Genomic DNA, 13,881 nt, shown 5'->3' with positions numbered 1-13,881 from the left:
CACTTAATACCTTTGGCCAAAAATACTTTCAAACAATTCAGCCTTGTCTCTTGAAATCATGTGCGAGATTCCACCATGCTGGAGGATGAGGATGTTCATGAAACCTTATCCTCTTGTTAGCTGCCTGGTTACCACATCATTCGTGAATGGGTGTGGTAGGGTAGAAAGCTTTGTTATGATGTATTCGTTATGAGACAACTTTGCTCCATCTATAGCCCACTACCTCTGGTGTTAAGCATGCAATTTGTAAGCCTGTGTAATAGCTTTACTAGGTTTGTAACTTATTCTAACATATTGCTGGTTCTGCTCCTGGCACACCCTTCTACGCTCCACATTGCACCAGTGTTGGTCTCCTGGCTTACTAGTGACCAAGGAATGAGGTTTGTGCTAATCCATGAGTTACAGATTGTGGTTGTTATGTCTTAGATAAGGAATCATACTCGATACTGCAAGCTCAAAGTAAGGTGTGACTGTAGTCCTTTATTACAGATCTCAGAGTGCCTCTCCAGCCTGTGAGGCCTCCTTATATACAGATGCTCCCAAGGGATTGTGGGATCCCTTGGGACTCCAGGGGATAAGCCTCTGGTGGTTAGGCATGGTAATTACAGGTTTACATACATAACAACACTCGCGCCCCCTGCCAAAAGTCAATCGTGTAACTATTTACAATGTGAGTCGATCTGGGGCCTTCCTTTCCCTGGTTGATCGTCTCGGTGCAAATGCTGGTGTTGGTGAGTTGTTTGTTGGGCCTTCGCTGGGCTGCTGCGCAGCAGGCCTTGCTGGACTGCTGAGGGTGGTAAGTCTTGCTGGGCTGCTGCGGGTGATGGGTTCCGTTTCGTGGTCAACCACTGGGTCAGTTGCCACTTGTGTGTGTGCTGGAGGGTCGAAAAAGGTAGAGTTTATTGTGGGTTGTTCTGGAAAGTCCGTAAATCTGAGTTTGGTTTGGTTCAAGTGTTTTCTGCAGGTGAGTCCATTTGCGAGTTTGACCACAAACATCCTACTCCCCTCTTTGGCCAAAACAGTGCCAGCAATCCACTTGGGACCTTGTCCATAGTTCAACACAAATACAGGATCATTTACTTCAATTTCACGTGACACATTTGCACGATCATGATAAGTATTCTGTTGAAGCCGCCTGCTCTCTACCTGTTCGTGTAGATCAGGGTGGACTAACGAGAGCCTTGTCTTAAGTACCCTTTTCATGAGCAGTTGAGCGGGAGAAACCCCAGTGAGCAAGTGAGGTCTTGTGCGGTAACTAAGCAGGACTCGGGATAAACGAGTCTGCAGTGAGACTTCAGTTACCCTTTTCAGGCTCTGCTTGATTGTTTGAACTGCTCGTTCTGCCTGACCGTTGGATGCTGGCTTAAACGGGGCAGACGTGACATGTTTCACCCCATTGCGGGTCATAAATTCCTTGAATTCGGCACTAGTAAAGCACAGCCCATTGTCACTTACAAGGACATCAGGCAGGCCGTGTGTGGCAAACATGGCCCGTAGGCTTTCAATGGTGGCAGCGGACGTGCTTGCCGACATTATCACACATTCAATCCACTTGGAGTATGCATCTACAACCACTAAAAATATTTTTCCCAAGAATGGGCCTGCATAGTCGACATGAACCCTAGACCACGGTTTGGAGGGCCAAGACCATAAACTTAGTGGCACCTCCCTGGGTGCATTGCTTAATTGTGAACATGTATTACATTTGTGCACACAGGACTCTAAGTCTGCATCGACACCGGGCCACCACACGTGGGATCTGGCTATCGCTTTCATCATTACATTGCCTGGGTGGGTACTATGGAGATCACTAATGAAAGTGTCCCTGCCCTTTTTTGGCACAACTACCCGATTACCCCATAGGAGGCAGTCTGCCTGTGTAGACATTTCATCTTTGTGCCGCTGGTACGGCTTTATTTCTTCCTGCATCTCTAACGGGACACTGGACCAACTCCCGTGAAGCACACAGTTTTTTACTAAGGACAGTAAGGGGTCCTGGCTCATCCAGGTTCTTATCTGTCGGGCGGTAACAGATGATTGCTCACTCTAGAATGCTTCCATTACCATAACTAAATCTTCAGGCTGTGTCATCTCCACCCCAGTGGTGGGCAATGGTAGCCTACTGAGAGCATCGGCACAGTTTTCTGTGCCTGGCCTGTGGCGGATGGCATAGTTGTATGCGGACAATGTGAGTGTCCATCTCTGGGTGGGGTGGATTGACCCATCCACCTCCACGGAGGTGTGTGGGGGGCCTGACCCATCCACCTCCATGGCACGAACCTGGTATTGCAGTACTTCCAGGAACGGTGCAGTGGCTCTCGGCCTTTTGGCTAAGAGCATTGGCGCAGAGTGATCCTTGATGTGTGCAAGGTGACCTCTGGCGTTTGTGATTTGACAAAGAATTGGAAAGGTTGGCTACGAATTTTTAAAAAAAAAATGTGAGTGTCCATCTCTGGATGCGGGCTGATGCATTTGTATTTATCCTCTTATTTTCAGAAAAGAGGGATATACGCGGTTTATGGTCGGTTTCCAATTCAAATTTGAGCTCGAACAGATATTGATGCATTTTCTTTATCCCATAAACACACGCTAACGCTTCTTTTTCGATCATACTATAGGCCCTCGCAGCCTTAGACAGACTTCTGGATGCATAAGCAACCAGTTGCAATGTCCCAAATTCATTAGTTTGTTGCAATACACACCCAACCCCGTATGACGACGCATCACATGCCAATACCAAACATTTACATGGATTGTACAACACAAGCAATTTGTTTGAACATAACAGCTTCCTAGCTTTCTCAAAGGCATTTTCTTGGCTTTTACCCCATACCCATTCATCTCCTTTACACAGTAAAGAGTGCAGGGGTTCTAACAATGTGCTAAGACCCTGTAAGAAGTTACCAAAATAGTTCAGGAGTCCTAGAAACGACCGCAGCTCCGTCATGTTCTGTGGTCTTGGTGCATTCTTGATTGCCTCCGTCTTCGAGTCGGTGGGCCTGATGCCATCCACCGCGATTCTTTTCCCCAGGAACTCCACTTCAGGCACCAGGAAAACACACTTCGAGTGTTTTAACCTGAGCCCCAGACGATTAAACCGAATAAGAACCTCCTCCAGGTTCTGCAGGTGCTCGACAGTGTCCTGACCTGGAACCAAGATGTCGCCTGGAAGACCACGGTGCACAGGACTGACTTCAGTAAGCTTTCCATGTTCCTCTGGAATATCGCCGCGGCTGATCGAATCCCAAACGGGCATCTGTTGTAAATGAAAAGACCTTTGTGCGTGTTGATGCAGGTGAGGACTTTCAAAGATTCCTCCAGCTCCTGCGTCATGCAGGTCGAGGTCAAGTCCAGCTTCGTGAACGTTTTCCCTCCCGCCAGCGTCGCAAATAGGTTGTCTGCCTTCGGTAGCAGGTATTGATCCTGCAGTGAAAAGCGATTGATAGGTACATTGTAATCACCACAGATTCTGACGGTGCCGTCTCCCTTTAGGACTGGAACAATCGGACTGGCCCACTCATTGAATTTGATTGGCGAAATGTTGCACTCTCGTTGCAGTCTGTCCCGCTCACTCTCCACCCTCTCTCTCATCATGTAAGGTACCGCTCTCCCCTAGTGATGGATGGGTCACGCCCCTGGAATCAAATGGATCTGCACTTTTGCTCCTTGGAATTTCCCAATGCCTGGTTCGAATAGCTTGTTTAGGACAGACGAAAGCGCTTGGACGTCCTCCCAGTTCCAGTGTATCTTTCCCAGCCAGTTCCTGCCGAACAGCATGGGGCCATCGCCCGGTACCACCCAGAGTGGTAAATCGTGCACCGCTCCATCGTAGGAGACCTTTACGGTAGCACTGCCAATTATGGGAATCAGTTCCTTTGTGTACGTTCTAACTTTGGTATTAATGGGAGTCAGGACTGGCCTTGAAGCCTTGTTGCACCACAACTTATCGAAAGTCATTTTACTCATTATGGACTGGCTTGCGCCCGTGTCCAGCTCCATGGACACCGAGAGTCCATTTAATTCAACCTTCAGCATTATCGGGAGGCACTTTGTGGTAAACGTGTGCACCCCATATACCTCTGCCTCCTCGGTCTGAGGCTCTGGTCCGTCGTGATCCACCGTGGATCTGTCCTCCTCTGCAACAGGGTGGTTTGCAGGATTAGCAGGGTTTGCAGCTCGCTTGCACATACGTTGGAGGTGTCCCATTGTTCCACAGCCCTTGCAAATGTTTCCTTTGAAGCAGCGTGAATGGAATCGATGATCACCCCCGCACCTACAAGGTGTTAATTGCCTTGTATTCACCACCCTTGATGGCGGACTCTGAGTCATCTGCAGACGTGCAGCTACAGGCGTGTACGTCCTGCCATGTACATTTCGATTCGAAAACACTGTTACTTTGTTCACATAACTTGCTGCAGGACTAGTGTGCTGGGAACTTTGTTTGGTATTGTCACTGGTGGAGATAAACGCCTGGGCTATCGCTATGGCTTTACTCAATTTTGGGGTCTCCACAGATAAAAGTTTGCGAAGTATTACTTCATGGCCAATGCCAAATACAAAGAAGTCCCTGAGTATATGTTCCAAGTTTCCTTCAAATTCGCAATGTCGTGCAAGGCGCCTTAGCTCGCTACTTTCTAGCCTTCAAACCTCTTGCACGTGTAGAACCGATACCTTGCCATCAGAACACTTTTCTTCGGGTTGAGATGCTCCCGGACCAGTGTGTACAACTCATCGTACGACTTGTCTGTGGGTTTTGCTGGAGCGAGCAGATTTTTCATGAGGCCATATGTTGATGCCCCGCAAAAGGTGAGGAGGATCGCCTTTCGTTTGGCAGCATTCGCTTCTCCTTCCAGCTCGTTGGCCACAAAGTATTGGTCAAGTCGCTCCACGAAGGTGTCCCAATCATCTCCCTCCGAAAATTTCTCCAGGATGCCCACAGTTCTCTGCATTGCTGCGTTGGGGTTCGTCATCTGTACTTCGTTGCCAGTTGATATGTCTTAGATAAGGGATCAGACTAGATATTGCAACCACAAAGTATGTGTAACCATAGTCCTTTATTACAGATCTCAGAGTGCCTCTCCAGCCTGTGAATCCTCCTTATACACAGGTGCTCCCAAGGGATTGTGGGATCCCTTGGGACTCCAGGGGATAAACCCTCTGGTGGTTACACATGGTAATTACAGGTTTACATACATAACTGTGATGGTATACCATCCTGCTGCAGCTGATAGCTCAAAGTGCATCACACTCAATTTTGGACTGCTAGATCTGTCCTTAGTCTTGTAAGGAAAGTGTTAATAATTCTGGTAGCAGAGTTTTCCGACTGACTTGAAGTGATCTGATGATGTGCACTAACATAATACAGTTATAGATTTGTTTATATCGCATAATAACTTTTAAGCATTTTTTTAAATGGGGAAGTATGATTCTTAAATTGTAATGTCGTAATTTTGTACAGATGGTGACCACCGAGCTTTTGAACTGAGAACTGACCGTTACTGCATCGGCTGTTAAGTTAATTGGAGAGGTACTGGTCCCAAGTTTGAGAGAATTATTACACTTAAATAATTGCCAGAACAACGCATCTGGATAAAGCATTGGCCTTGATAGCTACAGGGAGGGTACGGGGGAGCACGGGAGTGCATCTAAAACCCAGAAAGCCTGGGGACGCAGAGGTCCTGCCGAAAACCAGTGGTAGGAGGCTGCAGGCGGGAACTGTCCCTTGCAATTGAGTGAGATTGGGGGTTCAGGATTGGAGCGCACAAAGTGGGTGATGGGGAGGAGGGGGAGCTCAGAACCCAGAGGGGCTGCGATTGACATAAGGGAGATTGAAGGATTTCTTGATGAGCCAGGCAGCACTCCTGCTCACAATTCGTGCTCTAATAAGCACTAACTTGCTGGAGCCGACAACTCTTGCCTCTATTTCATTGGGTTTCCCAAGCTCTGGGAAACTCAGCCGGCAGCTGCTAAATTTAAATCAGGCACCCAACGGTACTGTGGGTGCCTGATTTAAATATAATGAAGTGACCCGCCAGTAAAAATGGCAGCAGGCACATACACACAACAGATTCAGAATGGGTTCCTTGATGTTTAATTTTTAACCTCCTCCTGACTCTTGCCCTTCCATTGGGTACGGGTTATTAAGATCATTGTCTTTTTGATTAGAGAGTAGAATCATGGACCAGTGCTGCATGATATAAAATTAAATACAGATTAGCATTAGTAGTTTCAGTTGGTGAGATAACAAGTAAAAAAGGAAAAAATAATTTTCATAAGATAACAAAATAGAGTTATAGTGATCTCACGAACCCAGTGGAGAAAGTGCTTCTTCGTGGTGGCTTATCAATAACTGAGTTACATATATCTTTGTAATCTATGTAACTGAGTAATACTGTTAATATTGATAAATGTATAAAAGTGAATAAAGGATATGGGAACAGTGCAGGTAAGTGTGATAGTTTTCTGGTATGGAGGGTAAACAACAACATGGGCCTGGCTGGGTCGAATGGCCGGTTTCTGTGCTGTTCACTATAATTATATCGGTCAGTTTCCAGTCTGAGTTTCAGCAGTGGTTGCATTTCGGGCCAATTTAAAAGTTTGGCCATTAGTTTGCAGAACTTACTTGTAACAAAGGTAATGGCGAGATTGCCGAGTGAAAGCAGTGGGATGGGTGCAGAGACACAGAGAGGTGCTTCCAGCAGGCGCTGCACGCCCCAGCTCCCGAGCCTGATTGACAGCGGCACCGACCAATGGCATCGCGGGTACGGCACAGCCTGTGACGTGTCCCTGCACCGGAAGGAATGAATTCAGGCGGGAATTCCGGTGTAAGGCCGCCATGGAGAGGGAGGAGGAAGCGACGGCGGTGCCGATCAGTCAGCTGCATACTACGGGTGTCTGGATTGTCCTATCGTCCGTAAGTCAGTCAGTGAGTGAGTGAGTGAGGGGCGGGCGCTGGGGGCCATCGGGCGCGGACACGGTGCAGCGGCTGACATCCGGGTGACGCGGGCTCGGCCGTTGCTAAGGTGGCGTCATCTCTCTGCGACCGTATGTCACGTCAGCTCTTTGTGCCTCGGGGAGAGCCCGAGCCGTGGCGCCCCCTCGGCCTCGGGGGGAGCCGGAGCTGCAGCTGTGCTGAGTTGCAAGAGAGCAATATTAAAAAAAATGTCAAAGAAGTTGCATCCACCAACAAGGATTGGCAGATTGCAGTGTGTCCATTTTTAGAAATAAACATTACCTACATCATCATCATCATGGGCAGTCCCTCGAAATCGAGGAAGACTTGCTTCCACTCTAAAAGTGAGTTCTCAGGTGACTGAACAGTTCAATACAGGAATTACAGTCTCTGACCCAGATGGGACAGACAGTGGTTGAAGGAAAGGGTGGGTGGGGAGTCTGGTTTGCCGCATGCTCCTTCCGCTGCCAGCGCTTGCTTTCTGCATGCTCTCGGCGCCGAGTTTCAAGGTGCTCAATGCCCTCCAGGAAGCTCTTCCTCCACCTTGGACGGTCTTGGGCCAGGGATTACCAGGTGCTGGTGTGAATGTTGTATTTTATCAAGGAAACTTTGAGGGTGACCTTGAAATATTTTCTCTGCGCACCTGGGGCCTTCTTGCCATGTAGGAGTTCCGAGTAGAGCGCTTGCTTTGGGAGTCTAGTGTCGGGCATGCGGACAATGTGGCCTGCCCAAAGGAGCTGGTCGACATTACAATTACCTACATAACAACAATGACTGCACTCCAAAATTTAATTGGCTGTAAAATGCTTTGAATCGTTCGGTGGTCATGAAAAGTGCTATAAAAATCCAAGTCTTTTATCAATACAACTTTGTGCATTCACTTTAGTTCATTACCTTTGCTCTCTGTGGCTCAGTGGGTAGCACTCGCACCTCTGAGTCAGAAGGTCATGGGTTCAAGTCCCAAGTGTGAATAAAAGTGTGTCCGCATTGGCTGAATGGTAGCAGTCTAGGCGTACTCAGAAACTTGAGCACATAATTCAGGCTGACACTCCAGTGCATTATCGAGGGAACGCTGCACCATCGGCTATGCCGCCTTTCTGATAAGGTTTTAAGCTGAGGCCCCATGGAATCATAGAATGGTTACAACACGAAATAAGGCCTATTGAGCCCATGCTGGCTCTCGGCTAATCCCACTCCCCTGCTCTTTTCCCCGTAGCGCTGCAATTTTTTTTCTTCAGATACTTATCCACTCCCTTTTGAAGGATAAAATTGAGACTGCCTCCATCACCCTTTCAGGCAGTGCATTCCAGATCTTAACCACTTGTTGCATTAAAAGCTTTTCTTTGGTTCTTTTGCCAATCACCTTACATCTGTGTCCTCTGGTTCTTGACCCTTCTGCCAATGGGAACAGTTTCGCTCTATCTACTCTGTCCAGACCCCTTTGCCCTCTCAGGTTGACATAAAAGATCCCATAGCACTATTTGATGAAGAGCAGTGGTTCTGGCCAAAATCATTAAAAATTTGGGCTGGATTTTCATCTTGTTGCTGCCTGTGTTTTTGCCCCGGAGGGATGGCAATGGCGGCGGTAAACTCTAGCGGCTAGCTTCCGGCACCCTGCCGGGATTTTCGGGGGCGATTTCGTCCCCTAGTTGCGACACCGGCTCGTTTTTTTTTTGGCTCCCGCCCAATCAGTAGTACTCCGTAGAGCGCCGTGCTGGGACCGCCTGTGAAAGTAGGCGGTCCGAGTTGTCGCAACTGCAGTGACATAAGTTAATGTCGACCTCGGGTAAGTGATGTTTTTTTTGCGATTTATATTGTGGTATTTATTGGGAATGTTTTTGGTGGGTTTTGTTTTTCAGGGTTTTTCCCCCCCCAGGCCCCTCTTCGAGCACTCAGAGGTCGGCTGTTTAGCTCAGGATTTTTGCATGCTCAGCCGGCCTAGCGCCTTAAGAGGTGTACAACGCCTTCTTTAGCGTTCCGCCCCACATTCAGAGCGCAGCTGTCCAATTTTGCTGACTGAAGTGCAGACTGTTCCTGGGCACAAACTTTACTGCCCTGCAGCCATTACCGACCAAAAATATCTGATAATTACCACATTGCTGTTTGTGGGAGCTTGCTGTCTCCAAATTGGCTGCCGTGTTTTCCAACATTACAACAGTGGCTACACTTCAAAAAGTACTTAATTGTCTGTAAAGTGCTTTGGGACATGCAAATCCTTTATTCCTTGAGATATCACTCACAATGTTGGCAACTTTGCCCCTTTGTATCAGACAGTGCTGTGATGATCAGCAGTGAAGCTGTTGAAGGATCACAAACTCTTGTTTAGCAGTGGTCTTCGCTACTAAAGTGAGATTATTGTATGTGAGCATGTTCCCCACCCTGCCTTCCTTTTCTAGAGGAAGAAGTAGTGGCTAATGGAACTGCTCTGGGTCAGTCCTATGGTGGCCTCAAGTTTTTAAACATTGGTGTGAAGCAATGATGGTTTTGCACTGACGCTAAACTTGTAGCGTTTAAATCACTTGTCTGGGTCCTAATTCACCATGAACTGAAGTGGAGTGAGACATCCTCCTCCAGGGAGTATTGTTTCTGTATGCTCTGGTGTCAATCAGTCTGTGAATCTGGACTCTGGCTGCAATTACACGTTAACTGCAGTGTCAGTGTTGCACTGAAAGCTATGTAGGAGTGTGGGTAACAACCATTTTGTAAAATTTATTTGGTTTATAGGTGATAACTGGAACTATAATCCATGCATGATGGCTTATGAATCATTTATACAGAGAGTAAGTTCATGAAATGATAGAGAGGGAAGATAGATTATGAAAGTAAACTAGCACGAAATATAAAAACAGGTAGGAAGAGTTTCTACAGGTACATGAAAAGGAAAAGAATGGCTAAAGTAAATGTTGGTCCCCTAGAGGATGAGACTGGGCAAATGGAGAACAGGGAAATGGCAGAGATGTTAAACAAGTATTTTGTATCCACAGTAGAAGGCACTAAAAACATCCCAATTGTGGATAATCAAGTGGCTGCAGAGATGGTGGATGCATTGGTTGCAATCTACCAAAATTCCCTGGATTCTAGGGCGGTCCCAGCAGATTGTAAAACCACAAATGTAACGCCCCTATTTTTTTTTGAAAAAAGGAGGCAGATAAAAAGCACGAAACTATAGACCAGTTTGCCTAACATCTATTGTTGGGAAAATGCTGTAATCCATTAGTAAGGAAGCAGTAGTGGGACATTTGGAAAAGCATAATTCAAGCAGAATCAGCATGGTTTTATGAAAGGGAAATCATGTTTGACAAATTTGCTGGAGTTCTTTGAGGACGTAACGAGCAGGGTAGATAAAGGGGAACTAGTAGATGTGGTGTATTAGGATTTCCAGAAGGCATTTGATAAGGTGCCACATAAAAGGTTACTGCACAAGATAAAAGTTCACGGGGTTGGGGTAATATATTAGCATGGGTAGAGGATTGGCTAACTAACAGAAAACAGAGAGTCGGGATAACTGGGTAATTTTCTGGTTGGCAAGCAGCAGTGACTAGTGGGGTGCCGCAGGGATCGGTGCTGGGTCCTCAACTATTTACAATTTATTAATGACTTGGATGAAGGGATTAAGTGTGTTGAAGGGACCAAGTTTAATGTACCTACACTACCTGGGGGGGTCCTTGTGCATGAAACACAAAGTGATTATGCAGGTACAGCAAGTAATCAGGAAGGCAAATGGAATGTTGGCCTTTATTGGAAGGGGTTAGAGTATAAAAGCAGGAAGTCTTGCTACAACTGTACAGGGTATTGGTGAGGCCACACCTGGAGTACTGTGTACAGTTTTGGTCTACGTATTTAAGGAAGATATACTTGCATTGGAGTCTGTTCAGAGAACGTTCACTAGGTTGATTCCAGAGATGACTTGTGAAGATGGGTTGAGTAGGTTGGGCCAAAACACATTTGGAATTCAGAAGAATGAGAGGTGATCTTATTGAAACATATAAGATAATGAGGGGGCTCGACAAGGTGGATGCAGAGAGGATATTTCCACTCAGGGGAAACTAAAACTCGGGGATATCGGCTCCAATTTTGTCCATCACTCGGCGGCCAGTGAATTTTTAGGCGCCAAACCTCATTCCAAAGATTCTCCAGTGTTGGGTTGCCGGCATCTACTATCAGCACCAGAATGCTTGGCGCCAAACATTCTGGTGCTGGAGTACCTGTAAAAGAATGTTCCGTGCCATTTCTTCATACAAGGAAAACTCCCTACCAACAAAATTTTTAAAATTGGCACAGAAACACCGTCGGATAAACCCTTGCCTGCAGTTAGAGAATCTGCGCTGGCCCGCTCCTATTCCTGGCCGAAGGGACTTCCCATTTAGCTTACAATTAATCTCTAAGGTAAGTTAAAGACCAAATTTAAACTATAAGCCAGTATAAAATAAAAAATTAATTAAAAACTTACCCATGCTCCTGCGATGAAAGAATGATGGCAAAAAATTTTAAAAGCCTTACCTTTTTCCAGCGATGTCCTCACGGCCCAAAATAATGCAAATAGTTGAAAGAAAACATTAAAAAGTTCCAAAAATGTAGAATCAGCATACCAAACCTCCTCTTCTGCAATGCAGTGCAGCCTTCTCCCCTCTTTGACGTTGAATAGAGCCGCTGCTAGAACCCCGGCCGAAGGTCCTCCTCCTACGCGGCCTGCTGCTAGCCCAGGCCGAAGGACAGTGCAAGACACTCCAGGCTCCGAGGCAAGCAGCAGCGATCTCTATTAAAGGTGGTACTTTTAAGTTGAAAAAAAACCATAATCCCACCACAAATCTTTTAGGTTTTATGGAGTGTTGAAGTGCTTAAATGGAAAATATATAATTTATATTAAATGTTGCCACCGCACACTTTATGTTTCAAAGGAGTGTTGGAGTGTTTAGGTGGACATTACGTTATGTTTATTAAATATTCCCAGCACAAATCTTGAATGTTTAAATTAAGTTTTGGCCTGTTGGAGTGCATAGGTGGACAATAAGACGAAGTTGCTCATGGATCCAGACTGGGTGAGGATCATTGATACATGCAACGAAGGACCATGGGGCATGTATCAGTGACCCAGAACAAGACAGGATCCATGAACACCTTCGTACTGGAACCTGCCCCTGTATCATTTAAACCAACGGGTTACAAGGGGTGAGACCATTTTACATGTTGAGGCCGGTTATCCTGTAATATTTATTAGTGCAGCATTAAAAAATGAAGTGCAGGAGTCAGATTAAAAGTCCAAAATTAAAATGTTTATTAAATATTTGTATAGCACCGTTGTAATTAGCGTGACTTTACTTATGTTTCAGTCTTTAAAATTTTTAAAACTTTATTCAGAGCCGTGGCAAACTTTACAAAGAACAATCAACTAAATCAACCAAAAAACAAACAAGACATCTATCCTCTTCCTTAGCGCTGTGTGCCAATTCTGCCCCAGTAGATGCTGCTACCCCTGCGCTTGCCCATAGTTGCAGACTTCTGATTCCTTCCGCACCCCCAGGTGTAATCTGTTCCTTTTCCGGCGTGGTGTTTCTTGATGCTGGGCTACAACAGGGACAGAGCCAAAATGTGTCATAGTGGAATGCCTGGGTTCCTCTTCGTCATCAACCTCATCCTCAGGATCAACCCTTGAATTTGGTGCAGAGTGGAAAGCACTCCTCACATTAAGGACAGCCTGGGTGAGCCCCCCCCCCCCCCCCCGTATTGCCGATACTACCTCCTTCAACCGCCCTGAACGTCTTTCAACCTGTAATGACTGTCCCCCCAACTCCTGCCCTCGCCCCACCAAAGGCTTCCAGGAGCAATCGAGATTGTTGGATGTTCTCCCCGCTCATCCCCACAAGGTGTCCTATGTTCTCAGAGTCCAGTGTTTCTGCATCAGGTCTGGAGCTTGCTTTTCTACGGACGTCTCGCAGGTGTGGCTTGCTACAACAGACTTGTACCCGCAGCCTCAGACGTCACACCTAGAAAAGTCCTCTCGCTTGATTCACTTATGAAAGGGCTTGGAATCCTCGAGGGGTTCAGCACCTCCAAATCCAGGGTAACCATTTCGTCGTCTGTGACTTCTTGCTGCCCATCATTGTCCTGAGTTGGAATATCTGGCATGGCGTTTTCTTGATCATTCTTTCCTTCAACTTCAGGTGCACTTTCTGTATCCTCCTGATGCTCAACCTCTATGGAACAAAAGATAGATGCTTGGTTAGCAGCATTGAGGAAGAAGTAGTGCAGGAAGCACACACATGACGTAACATTTAGCCAAAGCAGACTGCAATTTGCAGGGCTTACCCTCCAATGGAAAATTGGGCCCAGCTTCCACATTGATTGTTGGTCTTCTCCTGTGACATTCAATCGTTGACACTATCCTTTGCTTCACGGCTGTTAGTTGTAGCCTACTTGGCGGACCTCCTCCAGTTTGTGACCGTTCTCGGTTGATCTATGACACCATCTTCTGCAAAAATGCAAATGGAACTTTGAGAGGGTCCTTCTGAACACACACACACAGGCACTGATCACATTTACAGATGTTATTGCAGTGCATAAATATACATATATTTTAAAGCCGAAATAAATGTAAGTTTAACGTATTACTTACAGTCACTGCTTGTCCGAGGTCCTGCTACTTTTTCAGCTGCGCACTGGTTCTCTGGGTCATGGAAATTCCATTAAACGTGACCGACCTGGTCCCAAACTATTGCGAGTGCAGATGGTTTAAGCTTATTTTTACCGAAGCTCCCCTTGTTCTCGAACTCCCCATCTACTCTCGATTAAGTCTACTAGGCGCTCAATTTCATCCCCGCGAGAAATCTCTTTGTCCTTACGGTTTCCCCTTCTCCGACTCCGACCCTTTCGTCTTCACTGCGCCCTTCCATTGCAGCCATCTCGTGAACGAAGCTGTACTTCCTACTTTC

At 46.5% G+C, this 13,881-nt stretch overlaps 1 protein-coding gene and 1 long non-coding RNA gene across 2 annotated transcripts in view; one reads left to right on the top strand and one right to left on the bottom strand.

The window, feature by feature from the left end:
• Window positions 1-454: 454 nt before the first annotated feature.
• On the bottom strand, window positions 455-6,752 carry LOC139266760 (uncharacterized). The gene is made up of 2 exons (XR_011593762.1): window positions 6,623-6,752; window positions 455-875 (listed from the first exon to the last, which is right to left on the bottom strand). It is a non-coding gene; the product is annotated as an uncharacterized lncRNA (long non-coding RNA).
• A 63-nt stretch (window positions 6,753-6,815) lies between these two features.
• tmem18 (transmembrane protein 18) overlaps window positions 6,816-13,881 on the top strand; it is a 33,225-nt gene continuing 26,159 nt past the window's right edge. Inside the window, exon 1 of the mRNA XM_070884353.1 lies at window positions 6,816-6,913. Within this exon, the coding sequence (XP_070740454.1) occupies window positions 6,836-6,913 (78 nt within the window). The 5' untranslated portion in view covers window positions 6,816-6,835. The remainder of the gene's footprint in view (window positions 6,914-13,881) is intronic.

The sequence above is a fragment of the Pristiophorus japonicus genome, chromosome 7 (genome assembly GCF_044704955.1).
Source record: "Pristiophorus japonicus isolate sPriJap1 chromosome 7, sPriJap1.hap1, whole genome shotgun sequence".
Classification (NCBI taxonomy): domain Eukaryota; kingdom Metazoa; phylum Chordata; class Chondrichthyes; family Pristiophoridae; genus Pristiophorus; species Pristiophorus japonicus.
This window is presented reverse-complemented; position numbering and strand designations above follow the sequence as displayed.